This window comes from Lagopus muta, chromosome 1, assembly GCF_023343835.1.
Source record: "Lagopus muta isolate bLagMut1 chromosome 1, bLagMut1 primary, whole genome shotgun sequence".
Classification (NCBI taxonomy): Eukaryota; Metazoa; Chordata; class Aves; order Galliformes; family Phasianidae; genus Lagopus; species Lagopus muta.
The window spans coordinates 51024591-51041538 of record NC_064433.1 but is presented as its reverse complement, the minus strand read 5'-3'; the positions used below and the strand labels follow the sequence as shown (position 1 = coordinate 51041538).

Here is a 16948-nt window from a genome sequence, read left to right as displayed (position 1 = left end):
GCAAAAACCACGCGGAGAGAAAACGTTAACTGTATTGTAGCCGAACACAAACTTAGCACCGGGCACTTTTAGATCAAGACATGAAAGAGAGAGAACAGAGAATACGTAGTCCCTCTCAGCCTCAACCTCATGTTGTTTTTAACAAACAAGAATTACTGCATCATTAGATTTAGCGGCAGCACTTAAAAACAAATCAGATTTGGTGAGAGGAAAATAAAGCTATCGACACTTGACATTTGCAACTTGGAGTATATTAGACCCGCTCTTCCATTTATATTTAGTACACCAGTAAAGAAAGCAGCAGTCCCTAATTACACAGAGGCAGAATCATCTTTACCCAGGGATCAAACACACAGGAAGCGTTCCTCATCCTGCTGCCGCCGCTCTCCAGGAAGCCATCCCCACTGAGTGAGTCACCACTGCCATCCCAGTGGGGCAGGGTCTTGGGGCAGCTGCAAACAGCTGGGACCAACCCCCAGGGACAGAGGCATCCAGGCCAGCCCCCACATCAGCCACCCCTGGGGCCGTTTCACCCTGCTTGCTTTTGCAGCACCTCATGCCTCCTTGCATCCCTCAGCACTGGTCTCCCCATCAAAGGGAACCAAAGGCACATCTCAGCTTGGTTGAACCACAACAGGCTCCAGAACACAGGAGAGGCTGAAGCAATGAGCTCCCCCGTGGACAGGTCTCAGGGCACATCCTGGAAAGACAAGGAAAAATGTACAAATTGGGAAGGGCTATCAAACAACACAGGCTTCGGTATCCCTGAGTTTTACATAAGCAGTGAGCTCACAGCTCCCACCTGCCCCAACTCAAACCTTTCAAAGAATTTATTGATTTCCTACAAGCTCTTTTCTATATAATTTTCCCCGTGCTTGCATTGTGCTTGCATGGTGCTGTTTGCACTGGTACTTTGTTAGCACACCCTGTCTGATTGAAAAAGATAAAGGATGCAATTTTCCTTTAGCTTAAAATTCACTATGAAAAGCACAGAAATCATCAGCATTTGCTGCCTTTATTACCCCCTGACACCTGCAGATACGCAGAGGTCTATACACAAGCCAACAATCAAAATGTGACAGCCTTCTGCTAGTGCAGCAACACAAAAGAATTCACCAAGAGTCCTGCTGCCTTCATTTCTGCAGCCAACCCGCTTTGCTCCAAGGAAATAGGAGCTGTTTTACATCATGACCTTCAACCTACAGGAAACAGCAAAGCAAGAGTCGAGAAGGAATATTTACAGAGAGGAAACAGCTGGAAAGGGGCCAGATGAGTTTCTTCAGCATGTAGGATGGTTTCTAACTCCCAGTTTCTGCGCCTGGGAGAGCTCACAGCCACCATACAGAGAGGTGCTGCGTTCAATTACAAACACCCATCTACAAACCAGACACTCCTGGACAATAAAAGGAAGGGTGTGAATCCCTACACAGGAGGTGGAAACATGGTGCGATCGGCCAAACCTCATTACAAGGCAACCCTGGCCTTTCTCTTCCTTGATGGCTCACAGTGACGGCCAACCCATCCAACCCAACCACAGGGCCACTGGCACAAGCAGCCTCTGCCCCATCCCCACTTACTCTTTCACTGTATGCAGGCATTGCCTTTCTACCAGCCCACAGCAACAAGGGCTGCCATGGCAACTCAAATTGATTTTGATATGTTTGGTCCGTTTTCCAGGGTGGCATTTGTGTGTATGCATGTCACAGACATGTACCAAAGTGGGGACTTTGAAATGCAGCACATTAGGGAAGCAGCAGAGTGAAAGAATATGCATTCCCCATCTCTGCAGGGGAACCAAGGGAGGACAAGAGCATAGGACGCTCTCAACCACATGGCAGCCTCAGGAACATTGACAGCATCTGCTGCCACTCAGCCTCTGCCCAGCTCTCCCATCTCACCCTCAGCTAGAAGAGTGCATCCCATGCTAATGGTACCATACACACTCAGGCTGACCTATACAGCTGCTTCCAGCTCTGCCCTGCAGCACTCACTCCCCTCTCCTGACTCCTTGATATCTGACTCCACACTGAGACAGTTTAGAGAAGGAAATGAATTTTCACTGAATCATAGAATAACCTGAATAGGAAAGATACCACAAGTATCACCCAAAATTCAAATTCTATGTGTGAGAGCACTGTCCAAATGCTTTGAATCACAGAATTACTGAGGTTGGAAAAGGTCTCTAAGATCACCTGGTCCAACATCCAGCCCATCCCCACCATGCCCACTGACCATGTCCTCAGTGCCACATCCACACGGCTCTGGAACACCTCCAGGGACGGTGACTCCACCACCTCCATGGGCAGCCTGTGCCACTGCAGCACTGCTCTTTCAGCAAAGAAATTTTTCCTCATATCCAGCCTGAACACTCCCTGCCTGTACAACTGAAGGCCATTCCTTCTCATCCTATCACTGTTACCTGAGAGAAGAGGCCAACCTACATCCCGCCACCACCTCTTTTAGGGTCTTTATAGAGCAGGATAAGGTCTCCCCTGAGTCACCTCTTCTACAGACTGAACAGCCTCAGTTCCTTCAGCCAATACTCTTACGACTCGTGCTCCAGACCTGCTCCCTGAGGCATTGGCCCAAGCATACTATGGAGGAAGCAGCACTGCTCAGCTGGCAGGCATTATGGCACCTTCATTTGGGATCTGCCGAAGCTCCTGAGGGAGACACAGATGCTGCACACTGAGGATCACCTTTCAGATAAACTAGCCCAACACCTATCAAGATCCAGAAGGCACAGTCCAACATCCTTCCCCAAACAATCAGCAAATTTGAGAACCTTGTGGTCTTTTTAAAGATTATCTTGCAAGCCACACGATCCCCCACAGTTGAGTCAGCTTGCTTCAGCGACAAATTCCTATTTGGCATTATTCATTTTCTAGGAGATCACAACAAAGGGAGAAATCAGGGCTGAAGAGACAGCAGAGATAGAGAACCACTTCTTTCATAGAATTTCATAGAGGTAATTTTGTAGAATGGCCTGGGTTGAAAAGGACTATAACGATCATCTAGTTTCAACCCCCTGCTATGTGCAGGGTCGCCAACCAGCAGACCAGGCTGCCCAGAGCCACATCCAGCCTGGCCTTCAATGCCTCCAGGGATGGGGCATCCACAGCCTCCTTGGGCAACCTGTTCCAGTGTGTCACCACCCTCTGGGTGAAAAACTTCCTCCTAATATCTAACCTAAACCTCCCCTGTCTCAGTTTAAGACCATTCTCCCTTGTCCTATCCCTACATACCCTCGTAAACAGTCACACCAGCTTAGCCCCAAGGTGAGGCTTCACACCGCACATCCCATGCTGGAAGCCACTGTATCGTGGCTACCATAGAAATCACCTCTAACAACAGGATACAGTTCCACTTGAGTATTTCAATGAACTCTGGTGCTAGGGAAGCATGCTGTAGTACACAGTTAGTCGCTGCAGCACAAGATGTGATAGCATGCAGCTCCTGGCACTCCCAAAACATTCTCCAAGGACCATCCTCTTTGATGACCATCTGAACCCAGCGCTCAGAGATCTGCTTCTCCACAAAAAGCCTGCTGCAGTCAATTCACTCCTCTGGGTGCATCCTCACACCACAACTTTTGTTGCTAGCATCAGCATTATGCCATTACATGCATAAGGACTTAAGAAGGGCTCAGTTCTATGATAACGGAGTCTAGGCCAAAGAATACAGGGATATTTAACTGCTGAAAACAAAGGATTACATCTGTGAACAGGAACCAAGAGATCTGCTTTGATTCCTGTAAAGCTATCTGCCTTGTATAAACTCTGCGGATACATTAGTCTCTGTCTAGCCAATACATGACAAAAACAACTTGGCCCACCTAGTGACTGACCACCCTGCAAGTGGCAGAGGAAAATGAGTTGCTGGAAGTGTTTTCCATCCCCTTTCCCTGACATCCTCACTGTTACTGTGAACCTCTCCCCCAAGCAATAACACCACTTCGTTTTTTGCTGTACATCCCTCCTTTTCTGAACAGCACGTGAAAATGATGCTGCATCCTTGCCAGATTCATTGCTGCCCAGGGCGTTAAATACAGCAACAATGAATTGACCAGTCTTGTTAATTTAATTCAGCTACACGGGAAACCTGTAAACAGAAGCAAAAGCCATGACAATACTATCAGAAAGCTCTGAACACAGTATAATTTGCTCTTGGTTCTCACTGACAACTGTGTAAGGAAGAGGAAATCTACCGGATGCTTTACATTTTTACTGTTTAAGGTCATCCAGGTAAGAGGAAAGCATCCCACAGGCATGCTGGTTTTCCCACCTTGACAATTAATAATCTTAACACATAACGTGCTGAATTAGCATTCAACAAGGCAACTTCCAGTGAGTCCTGACCCTAGAATAATTCAACAGTAGCCAGAGGTGAAAGTCTCTGTTGAGTCACTCAGGGAAGCAGCAGCAGCCTCCAAGAGACAAGACGTGCCACATCCCATCCGTGCTTCCCAGCACAGTCATATTTCCATAGATCAGCTTTTAGAATGCAGCCTGTATAAAATTCACTGCATTTTCTGGTTGTGACTTCATGCAGATAGTTACCTCTGTGATAAGCATGATGCAGTAATGATTTACAAAGAAACGCATCTTGCCAAGAGCGAAGCTGATCACCCAACAGCCTCCACACCCCAGGAGCATCCATACAAGGCAGAACAACACTTACCTAGGAATTAAAATTGAACAGCAGCCTATTACGAAGTTCTCCATTACTTAGTGTGACTGTATTCATCATCAAAATCCTGCCCAGGAAGTCACAGCCAGAGAGAGTCTTACAATGGTAGGAATTCACCCATAGCAGGGAACAATGCCACATGTTTACTTTTGCTTAAAGGGCCCAGATATTTAGGGATGGTCTTTAAAATCCTATTCTGGAAGCAGAAGTAAAGTTTGCTGATCCCAGAAGGAACTGGGCAGAGAGATAAACCTCTGCATCTTCATTGTAGAATCCAAGAGTTCAGGAATCAAACTGGTAACCTGGAGTAAGGAACTGCTCAGTAGAATGGCCATAATAACTGTATTTTCACAGACTGTTTTGACCAACCCTGATGACCAAGAGAGGCACACAAGCCAAATAAAATACTTGATACCGCTGTGCCATCAAGACTGGTCAATCCGTCCACTCTTAAAGAGTATTTGAACCAAATCCTTATCAAGAATTAAACCCAAGAGAATCAACTCCACGTGATACCTTGCAACAGGCGCCAAAGCATATAGATTTTCTGCTTATTTAGAGAGAAACAGGCTACAGAGTTCATAGAAAAGCTCGCTAAGGCCTTGTCAGCAGCAATGATGAAAAGGCAGAGATCTGTCATCTTGGAAAAAGTGAGTGCCCGCAGGAGCTGGAAACACGTGTTTTCATGCAGTGCCTGCTTTGGGCACAGGCTGTCACCACGTCCACTGGGCAGCCAGTGGCTCCTGGCTCAGTGGGGAAAGGACAGCTGCCCCCAGCTCAGCTGCAGCATCCACCAACAAACACCAACAGCCAGCAGAAATGGAGCTTCTTATCACACGATGAACCAGAAAGAGAACACATTCCCTGTCCTCACATTAAAACATAGGCTGGCTAGTCTTTTTCTCATACATAGATTTTCAGATGTGAGCATGAAAAGGAAAGAGAAACAGATCACCAAAGGTTAAAAAAAAAAAAAAAAAAAAAAAAAAAAGCATCTGGTACAGAAAGAATGCAATCCTGAAAGCTGCACTGCAAAGCAAGGCAGCCTCTCTGCCAAACTTCAAGCAAGCTGACAAACCCTGTCCCATGAAGCTACCAAGACTGGAATCTGCTTCTTCTATGGCAAGTGTCCGCAGTAATCAGGAGTTCCAAAAACGAAACACACACCAAGCTCAAAAGATAGAGAAAAAAAAAAAAAGGGAAAAATTATCTTCCTGTTTTCACTGGAAAGGTCATGCCTATTTAAGGAAACCTTTCCAAGCACCATGGACATGCTCCATCGACATCCATCAACTAACAGTCCAGAGTTAACTCTAGTCACACAACAAAAAATTCCTTGTCCTAACAGGAGTCGTGGTCCGAGCTCCTCGTGGCAGGCAGTCATGAATAACTGATAGCACTCAAGATCAAAACATCAACTTGTTGATCAGCGGAGGAAGAATCCTTACTTACCTCCTTAAGCCTCGAATACTGGGAGCAGAAGGGAAAAAAATAAAAAAGAAAAAAAACCCAGCCAAATCCCCACACACAGCCTCACAGTGCCTCCACGTACTCCACATGCTGTAGTCAACACCTTCCCCACAGAAAAGGCCTATCCTCAAGATAATCTCTGCATCAGTCAAAAAGTCTGACTGAAAGAAGCTCAGATAACATCCCCAAGCCCACCAACAGATGGATTTCAGGCCAGAACATGAAACATGGACAACTTGGTGATGCAAATTTGTGATTTATCAACAGCTAGAGACAAGCTATTCTTCTGAATCTGTTTGCAGTGTTTGGCACTGAGCATGTGATGCTGCTGTTGCACACGAAAGAAGGCAGAAGAGACCAGGTAAGATGGTGAAAGGCAGCAAGTCCTTTCTGCAAGGACTCAATCGGCAGATAGTGACACACAAAGAAAAAACAGACCTAATTACACGCATCATTTCAATTTCTTGGCATATTCCATACACGCACAGACACATGTCTACACACGTCTGATAAAAGGGTAGTTGGAACAGAATCAAATGCCAGTCTCAGCCTTGTTCATCACACCCAAGTCCGACACAGCAGTCCAGTTCTTGGAGAAGAATAACTCTGCAGTTTAGAAGTGGGTCTTGGAAGCATGGATGGGCTGATGGAAATGCTAAAAACCATGGAATGGTTTAGGTTGGAAGGGACCCAAGGATCATGAAGTTACAATCTCCCTGCCACGGGCAGGGTTGCCAACTGCTAGATCAAGTACAAGATCAGTTTGCCCAAGGCCCCGTCCAACCTGGCCCTAAGCATCTCCAGGCACAGAGCATCCACAAGCTCTCTGGGCAGCCTTTGCCAGCACCTCACCACTCTCTCTGTAATAAACTTTCCCCTGACCCCTCATCAAAATTTCCCCTCCCTTAGTTCAAAGCCATCCTCCCTTGTTCTATAACTCCTTCACTCAAAGAAATCAAAATCCACAGTAGAGGTTTTCTTCCTTCCCCTCTCCTCTAAAGCTCCCTCCTACCCATAGTTGATGGATAACCACATGGACAACACTATTAACAAGCACTGCTGTCACCTCCTGCTGAATCCATGCACTCTGGCAAATAACAACAGCCTTGCCTTTGCAGTGGGTGCCTGTCAGCTCTCAGCCCAGCTCTCACAACAAGTACTTGGCATGAAGACCGTCACTCTTAGGAAACTCCAACTAGCCCAGGAAGTCGAAAGTGCTTAGGTATACAGATATACAGAGAGAAAAATAGTCGTTAGATACACCTGGTAATATCAAAAGGCGCCAGGTCTGCCCTGGTAACACTCATTCCATTCCCTCCTCTCACTTCAAAGCAACAAGAGCTCCTGAAGCACACGCTGATGCACAGAGGCACTGCCAGGTTGGTCTTAACCTCCTCTTGGGAGAAGGCAGTGGGGTGACAGGGCGCTTTTATTCATCCACTACAGCTTTATACAACTTTCTGTGCTGTAGTCTGATGAGCCTGGCAACAAGACCAGGCACCCAGTCCAAAATCCTCATCCTATTCTTCAGGGCTCTGTGCAGATGGCAGATCCCCAGCCACGCAGCACATTTCTATACTCCGTTTTCTCCTGCATCAAACCTTGGTTCCTGCAAATGAGGCGCCTTGCTGGCAGCCATCACATCAGCTGAAAGAGCTGCAGAGCAGAGGTGCTGGTCCCTGCCCTTCTTTGTGTGAACAGCAGCCTGATCCTTGTTAAAAGACTAAAAAGTTTTGTGGTTTTTTTTGTAACTTTGAAGGTAAAGTAGCTTCGTTCTCAGTTAGTACATCATTTCATTTGCAAAAGAGCTCCATGGTAAAAAAACATAAGCTACAGATATCCATGTAACTCCATTTGGTTTCATGTAGGTATGTTGGCATCTATGCAATTTTTTTTCCTGACTGTTATTTCATTTACGCCCAGGAAGGACTGTGATCAGAGAAGAAAAATGGCTGTGCAATGCACTTGCCCATCACTGCAGAAACTGAGAGATAGATGGGTTTTGAGTTAACAGCATCCCCTCTGCTTAGGAAGTCAGGTTTCAAACCCCACTCACCTTACAAGCAAAGTTCCTTTACAGTGATGACCACGTTACCTAGTTCAAGCTTTTCCACTTTTTTTTTTTTACTCTCCCCAAATGAAAACTGCATCTCTTTGTATTCACCCAACATGGCACACTCAGAGATCAGCCTGTGGCAGCAGTGGAAACTGCAGAGAGCTGCAGATCAAATGTCTACACATTACCACAGACCCACCAGCTACAGTAAAAACAAATAAAAGTAAGAATGAAAAAGAGTCAGGCTGCAAGCTGTTAATGAGATTTTTGCAAACAGGCCATATTCTCAGTACCTCAATTCCTCATTTCCTACAATAAAAGATAATGTATCTTTTCTACCTCTCAGGAAAACAGGAAAAATAAGATCATTAGTAGCTGTGAAGTACCCACGTACAGAGATGAGTACCATAGAAAAGACCATTAAAAATTAATAGTTTTGTATTCAGTGCAGGTTTAGATTATCTGTGGTAAGTACGATTTGGGGTCAGACATCAGATGAAAACAAGAAATGAAATACTGAACAGCTCTCAATCTGAACTTGTACCCATTTTATCTGATAACAAAACTCCCTCTAGATTTAACAGCACCTCAGTGAGTGTTATCCATTTGATGCCCTTAGAGATGAGGTCATCTATAAAAACACAGCACACAGCCACTCAGCTAGGATTCCATAGGGAGCAAATTCACCCAGATGCCATCAGCATCAGCTCAGGTTCTCCTCCCAGTGCCTCGCTTTATCACAGAACCAGATAAAGCATCACCTAAATGTCTTGAATCCCAGAAACCAGCACAAGTTACTCAAAAGCTGAGCTTTCAGAAGCACCCAGAGCCCAACATCTGCACACGTACTCCATCCCCATTCAGCTTCACTCCACAACCTTTCTAACTGGCAGCAAACACAGGACAGCAGCCTCTTTCTTTCTGGAACAGGAGGAGAAGGGCAATGGAGAAGCTCCTCATTTCTCCTTCCTGTGAAGAGCATGCAAAAGAGACAGAACACAAATCAGCGCAGGGCAGGAACTACTCTGAAGCACCACCTCCCATGCCCTGCCATCCAAGAGCATCCCCTCCAGCCCTCTTGCCTGCAAGACTCAGACCCAAGGGAGAAGATAAGGCGGGCCCTGTGGAGGCCAACTCTCTGGACTCAAAAAAAAACAACATTCCCACCCCATTGCCAGCGCGGAAATGGCAACCACCAGCAGCAAATTACAGGCTCGGGATCACAGCTCCAGCCTTTTCTCAGCCCACACAGTGCTAAATCAAGCCTTGTAAAGCCTTGGTGGGGTTTTATTCCTGGGTATCATCCCCAGAGCAACAGCCACCCCAGGCACCTGTGAGGATCTCCTCTCCAGGAGAAGAGTGCTGCAGAAAACCCATGCAAGGAGAGCACACGGCCCTGCAAGAAACCTGAGCTGGATCCAGATCCCAGGGCTTGGGAGCCTCTAGGGAAAATGTTTTGATATTTGCAACAGACAGAAACACCACATAAGGTTGCTTCTTTAGCTTCTCTATTAATGGAAATTTAGCTACATGTAGCCACAGGGTAAGATGTGCTGCTGCTTTTTTTTTTTTTCCCCTCCCCTTAAATGGTGCATGCTGTTCCCCATTTCTATGCTAAGTAATACTTGCATTATTGCCGAGGCAATTACGAGCAGATAAAACCCAAGAAAGTCATAAAGAAAAAGCAACAATTGCTTCTAGCCCACATTCTTTGAAGAAAGCATCCAATTTTCCTGCACAGCGAACTCTCCTAGACAAAGGCAGAAACAAGCAGCAGCAATGGGAAGGCGCAGCCACTATAACATCCCACTGTCCTGCACCAGGGATGTGAGTAAAAGATCTCATGCCCTGTTTCCTAATTGGTACGAATCACAAACACGCTTTGCCTACTCTCCAAAGGTTGTAGGTGGCAATGGTATAGACGATTGAACATCAATGTCTCACCAAGTGAGCTAATGGAAATCTCACGGCTGTATCCAAAGAGACACTGGATCAAGCTCAAATTCAGCTGCTGGCCCTCATTAAACAACAGGAGTTTTGTACGACAATCTTTCTTATTTCACAGCTACATAAATACATCATATTGCCACTGATAAGTTAGAGTCCCATCTTCCCTCTTTCTAGCTATAGCTGCTGCACGTGGTTTCGACAAATGCTGTATGTTTACACAGCAAGCCAAATGGGAAAGGGAACAAAACTGTTCACAAGTGTTTTCCTAAAATCCCTGGGCACCATCCAGAAATGAGAAATCACAAGGAACACTGCAGGTGAGCACAGTGGCACAGCCCACATCCAGCAAGGAAGGTGCACAAGGCCCCTGCCAACACTGGGCCTGGATCTTTGCACGTTTCCAGGACATACTGTGGAAATTTTAGGCTGAATATAAGGAACAGTTTCTTCTCTGAAAGAGCGGTGATGCATTGGAGCTGCCCAGGGAGGTGGTGCAGTCACCATCCCTGGAGGTGTTCCAGAGCCGTGTGGATGTGGCACTGAGGACAAGGTCAGTGGGCATGGTGGGGATGGCTGACAGTTGAACCAGGTGATCTTAATGGTCTCATCTAGTCTAAATGATTCTGTGGTTCTATAAAATGGTGGTGCACTCACGAAAGAGAAACGGAGGGGAAGCACCCTTAGGGAAATAAATGCACATCTTGCAAACCAGCACTTTCTTGACTTAAGAAAAGATTGCAGGCAAAATTAAATTTACTGGAGAGCAAAGGCAGCTAAGGCCCAAAACGCAGTCAAGCAACTAATCCCTAAACATTGGGATTATCTCATGACAGCTACACTCCAGCCTCCATTCAATACCACTGTAAAATGTAGATCAACAGGATGCTTCAATGAACTGGAACTCGTTACCTCTAATTGCTTCTCTCACTCCACTTCTGGATGTTCCTCTGATCCCTTAGTCACGGCTTTTTAAAAGCACACACACAGAGAAGGTCAAGTAATATCCAAGATTGGCAAATTAAACAACAAGTTTCCAGGCAGCCAAAACACCGACTTCTCTTTCTCTTGACTGAAAACTGAAGTTTTGCACCCACGTCACAAGACAAGCCAGCAGTTACAAACTAATAGGTTTTACAACAATTTCTACCAAAAACGCCCTAAGGGCCAGAGGTTCCCATGCAGCAGCCCAAAGGCCACCAGCTATAGGCTTATTTTCACAAGCTACCAGCAAGCAGCCCTTTAGCAGGTCCCGGGGGGCCCCTAGCCCACACACAGAGCCTTGCTCAGGTCCATCGCTTCCACACACATCGCTCACCACTGGCCTACCTTTGGTTCTACTTCGTGTGGGTTTTTTTTATTACCTGAAAGCAGAGAGGAGAGCCACAGATGCCAGAGAGCGAGTGGGAGCCCTGCTGATAGACTGCCTGGGAGAAAAAGCCAACTGAGACCAAGAGACATGCCACTCAGCGCTCAGCTCCTGCAAAAAGAGAGCCCAGGCACCCTGCAGCATACCAGCACGCTTGTGTGTCTTAATGGGAGTTCTGAAAAAAGAAAAATTAGCAAGCGTATGTGTACAGCTGGTACACACATGCAGAAGGAAACCATCGCCAGCAGAGCCAGACCTCTGCTCAGCTTCCAACCTCTCAACTCCAGCCATCACCTCTGAACACAAACCTCTGAAATGCAAAGAGAAACACCGGCAGCGCCTGCAGGGGTACTAAAGTATCCAGAATACTTTGCTGGGGCTTTCCATTTTCCTGAATACGGCAGGAAAAGAGCCAACTTTAAAGTGCTCTCAGCACCTCTATAATCCCAACTTTCAGCCTGCGTGCCAAAGGTTTGCTTTGAACTGGAGATTTTCTAAGCCTTCCCAGACAGTGTCAGGTAACTCCGAACGCTCAAATATTTAAAACAAAAACAAAACAAAACAAAAAAAAACCCCACCATAGGTCAAAAGCAAATAGAGAAGTAACAACAAAGGAAAAGGTGATTCATTATGCCTCAGCACCTCCACAATAGTCTGTCCAAATAGCATCCCAGGAACCTCATCCTGGACCCAAGGCAGGGTCAGCTTTATAAAACTGGAATTCCATTTCTCTTCTGGGATATCTCGGACCCCTTGCTTTGTTCCTTCTCTACAAAGATGGTCACACTGTGAATAATTAAAAGGCAGGGAAAGCTAACCTGATTACACAGGTTATCCACGACTGACTGGAACTAGATGTTCCCCTCCATAAGATTTAAATATTCCAATTTCCGCAGGGTCACACATGGTTCAGAAGCTGTTGTTCACAGGTCCTTTCTGTTTCACAGCCCCAGTCAGCCCTTCTACTCATAAAGCTCAAAGCCAACTTTGGAAGTTACTAGCAGATCCATCGTCTGGATCATCCTCCTCTGAAGAACCACTGAGGGTCCACAGTTTGAACCACGAAACTGTGGAGCATGCCAGTTGTTGAGATCCCTGCCATGTGCATCACTCAAGGTTAAGCATACAGCTCCATTTCAGACCACACAGGAATTTTCACCTCAGTCAAACTGGCAACAACCATTGCATCCCTGCGTGGAGCTCTCCTGTTACTGATCTCAGAAGCATCAGCCATCTCTACAAATTGTACACTGACATCCCTGAATGGCAACACAAAGTCACTTGCTGCTGCCACTAAAAGTTCACGTGGACTAGATAAGATGCAGACCAGAAGCTGCATTAACCATCTTCCCTGATCAGCCTCATCCCAGGGACTCGGGGATACCGAACACAGAAGTTGTTCTTGAACAAGGATCAATTCTACACACTGTGCATCTAACTCCTACCACGTTACTGTCAGACACACTTTTAATTCACTAACCAGAGCAGACCTCAGAAAAATTAAATCAAAATTCACCTTGGGGACCAAACCAACTCATTCAACCCGACGCAAAGCTACAAGCTAGTTTAATAACAACTTCCCTCAGCACCTTAAGCCATCTGGCACACCTCTAGTACAATGATGGGGAAGGAACACAGCATCTCGACTTGACACCCTCATCTACAGCCCCGAAGAGAAAGAAGGGGCTCTTCCCCACTTGCCACTATTCCCAGTGTTCCTCGTACAACGAATAACAAGATTACTGCAGGGGTACTTTCCCTTCCATCTGTGCAGCAGTCAACCCCATCTGAAAAGCACCAAATACAGCTGCATCAACAACTGCTTTGGGATGCAGTTTCACCAGTGACTTAGGTCAGCATGATGTTTTCTCCCTCTGTTAGGGGCTATTTCTACGCAGATCAGCAGACTGATCGAAATCAATCAGCTCTCCCAAGCCTGCAAGCAGTGAGCAATCCCATTCCTAGCTAGTATCTAAACAGTTAAAAAGCAGCAGTACCTCTGGGGCCCTTCTTTTCCAAAGCTTACAAACACACCCAAATACTTTCAGGAGACATTCCTGGCCAGCGGTTTTTGCCACTCACAGACTAAATGGAGCTGGAAAGCAGCAGGTTATACACGACCATTCCTCCCATGCCACGATTAACTGAAATCAGTCCCAGGAGCAGATAGCAGCCATGATCCGATTTGTCCCAATCCCAACTCAAGCAGCTTTGCACCACCCTCCTAACAAGATCAGCGTTGGCCAAACACCGTTTATCCGGCCTGATCAGAGATGGATTAGATAATGAAACCCTAACAGCATAAGCTGTCTGAGCACGCAGCAAAAAGCAAGAAGCCCCATAAACATAAGGGTTACTAGCAGCTCTCAGGCACTCTTAGCCTCAAGTTCTTAGCAACCAGCTGCTATCTTATCTTCCCATAGACTAGGCTTGATATTTCACGTTACCAGACACCACTATTAGTTCTACCATTGCATTACTAATCGCTATAGCTAAATGATTTCTCCCAGCACCAGAAGCCGTGTTCACATCCTCCGCCATCAGTTGTGCACGGAAGGAACCGTGGCAAGCACGGCACCCCGGGATCCCTCCCAATCAGCCTCGAAACACAAGGTCACGGAGTTTGCACAGCAGCAGCCTGTGGCTCGGGAGCAGGAAGTAGAAAATTGACAGGATCTGCAGGAAAAACAAGGTACAACAGTCACTGGTGTTATTTCCAGCCTCCAGTACATATGAAAAAGAAAGAAAAAAAAAATCAAAGAATAGGCTCTTTATTCCGCTTGTAAGCATTACATACAGTCAAACGCAGAGCACTCGCTAAAAAGAACCCGTTATTTTAAAGCAAAGTACTTCAAAAGACCACACCATCTGAACAGAAATGCTGATGAAAGCCACCTTATGTTACGCTTTAACTTTTTGGGACAAAGATATAGAATTTCAAAATATTCAAGAATACGTTCTCCTAGAGCAGAACGTATCTGCAAGGCTGGCTTCAGCTTCAATATTTGGTGCCTTCAACCATGGCACGGTACTCCAAAAAGATAAACCACTCTCTTTAATCCTGAAAAATGTCACATGAAGCCACATACACGTGTATATATATGTATTTATATTACATATGTGTGTTTATATTATACACATACACACACACACATACACACACACACATACACACACACACGTGTGTATATTCAGCCTTTACATTGAAAAGACTGAAAAATCTTTTCCAATTCATACACATTTCGAGTTTAAACGTATGCTAAGGATACCAACTAACTACAGTATGGAGGCCCTACTACAAAGAACAGTTATTTTGTCCATAAACACATTTAATCTTAAAAACTGAACTCACACACCGCATCTCATTTAATTTCCCCAATGTTGGGCAGTGTTGGACACTGACACCCAGCTCCACTCATCCCTGCTGCTGCTAACACAGCTGCGTGTGCCCAGAGCAGAAGCCCCACCATTGCAATCTTACTGCCTCAAAGTAGTCAACGAGCAGACAGCAAAATGCTTTCCTTCATCTGAATGTGGAGCACAGATTTAATGGATACAGACATATGAAAAATTGAATTTTAGGGCTGTTAAACCAGTTCAAGTCCCTCAGTGGGGAACTGTCAGTAGGTTGACTGGTCCGCATGGATGCCACCCCGCTTGGCATCAGCTGCAGCACAACTGGTGCACCTTCCACAGCAGCACAGCACCCAGTGGCACTCAGTACCTTCACGCCATGCCCAAGCCCTATGTGCAGGCAAAGCTGCAGCTTCACAGAATCACAAAGGTTGGAAAAGACCTCTACAATCACCTGCTCCAACGTCCAGCCCACCCCCACCATGCCCACTGACCACATCCTCAGTGCCACATCCACACGGCTCTGGAACACCTCCAGGGATGGTGACTCCACCACCTCCCTGGGCAGCCTGTGCCACTGCAGCACCGTTCTTTCTAAGCAGAAATCTTTCCTCATACCCAACCTGAACCTCTCCCAGTGCACCGTGAGGCCATTCCCTCTCGCGGTTACCTGGGAGCAGATGCTGACCCCCCCCCCATCACAGCGTCCTCTCAGGTCACTGTAGAAAGCAATGAGCTCTCCCCCGAGCCCCTCAGATTCTCACACCGCACAGCCCCGGTTCCCCCAGCCGGCCCACAGCTCCCCGTGCTCTCTCAGAGGCGCGAGGCTGCAGGCTGTGCCACCCAGCAGGGAGCAGAGGCCTCCAGGAGGGCCCGCGAGGACCAGCCAGGGTACGGGAAGGGAAAGTCACGGGACAACGAGAGGAGCGAGGAGCCGAGGATGCGCTGCAGTAGGCTGAAACTCTCACCGGCACGAGAGAACGAGCGAGGAGAAGTTGGGATGGATACAGCGAGCGGCTCCCAAAGCGCTCCCACCATAGGATCGCTGCGAGGAACGGAAGCCAAAAAAAAAAAAGGGAAAAAAAAAAAAAAAAAAAAAAAAAAAAAAAAGCCCAGCCCGGTTGCCATAATAAAGCGATCCACGCGCAGACAGACAAAGGGAAGCACCCACGCCTCGGCCCCAGCGAGGGGCACAGCCCGCACCTGGGCACGGCGCCGCGGGCCGCCCCACCGCCCGGCGGCACCCCGCGCCCTCCGCCCGCCGCGCGGCCCCGGGAAGCGCCGTGCGTGTGCGGGCCGGGCCCCGCGGCCTCGCTACCTGCATGCCGCCGCCCTCCGCCTCCGCCTCCGTCCGCAGCCGCTTGCTGTGGCCGCCCTCGGCGCCGTCCCCGCCGGGCATGGGTTGCTCCAGCTCCGGCTCCCGCTTCACGCCGCGGGCGGCCCCGCCGCTGCCGCCGCCGCCGCCGCCGGTCAGGAGCTGCGGCTGCTGCTGCTGCTGCGGGGGCTGGCCGCCCTCCGCCATCCGCGCCGCCGGAGCCCCGGCCGCCCCCCGCCGCGGTCGCCCCGCTCTGTCACCGCGCCGCCCGGCCCCGCCGGAGGAGAACGAGGAGCAGAAGCGGGCGAAGGAGCCGCGTGCGGGCGCAGCGGGCTCCGACCCACCGGAGCGCCTCAGTCACGGGCTCGACGGCGGCCGGGGCGGGGCCGAAGCCCCTCGGCAATCTCCGGAGGTACCGAAGCCGCGCGACCCCCGCTCGGCAACCTTCGGCAACGGCGAAGGGCGGGGCGAGGGGAGAGGAGGGGCGGAGGGGCGGGGCGGGGCCGCGGCGGGGCACGGGGCGCCCGGCGCCGGCTGGAAAATGGCCGCCCGGCTCCGGCCTCGGTGTGCCCGCCGCCTTCCGCCGGGTTGCGGCGCCTTCTCTGCGGGAGGAAGGCGGGGGTCCGAGGTTGCTCCCTGGGGGGGTGAGGGTGGTGGCTTCGCCTCTGAGGGCCATGCTGAGCGAAGCCTCGGCGGTGGGATGCGCTGACTGGGCGAGCGGCGATCAGCTTTCGGGATCCACTGTGGG

At 48.4% G+C, this 16948-nt stretch overlaps 1 protein-coding gene across 14 annotated transcripts in view; it reads right to left on the bottom strand.

Annotated features, from left to right (window-relative positions):
- Window positions 1-16633, bottom strand: part of RBFOX2 (RNA binding fox-1 homolog 2) — a 159688-nt gene extending 143055 nt beyond the window's left edge. For 6 of the 14 annotated variants that reach the window (XR_007374676.1, XR_007374677.1, XR_007374675.1 and 3 more), the window contains exon 1: window positions 16204-16632. Coding sequence is in view for 8 of the 14 variants with exons in the window: in XM_048934282.1 (XP_048790239.1) it covers window positions 16204-16407 (204 nt within the window). In the remaining 6 variants the exon portion in view is untranslated. Of the gene's footprint in view, window positions 1-16203 lie in introns of all 14 variants that reach the window. The other 8 variants (XR_007374673.1, XR_007374674.1, XM_048934283.1 and 5 more) reach the window with 4 other exon arrangements.
- Between the last annotated feature and the right edge of the window lie 315 nt (window positions 16634-16948).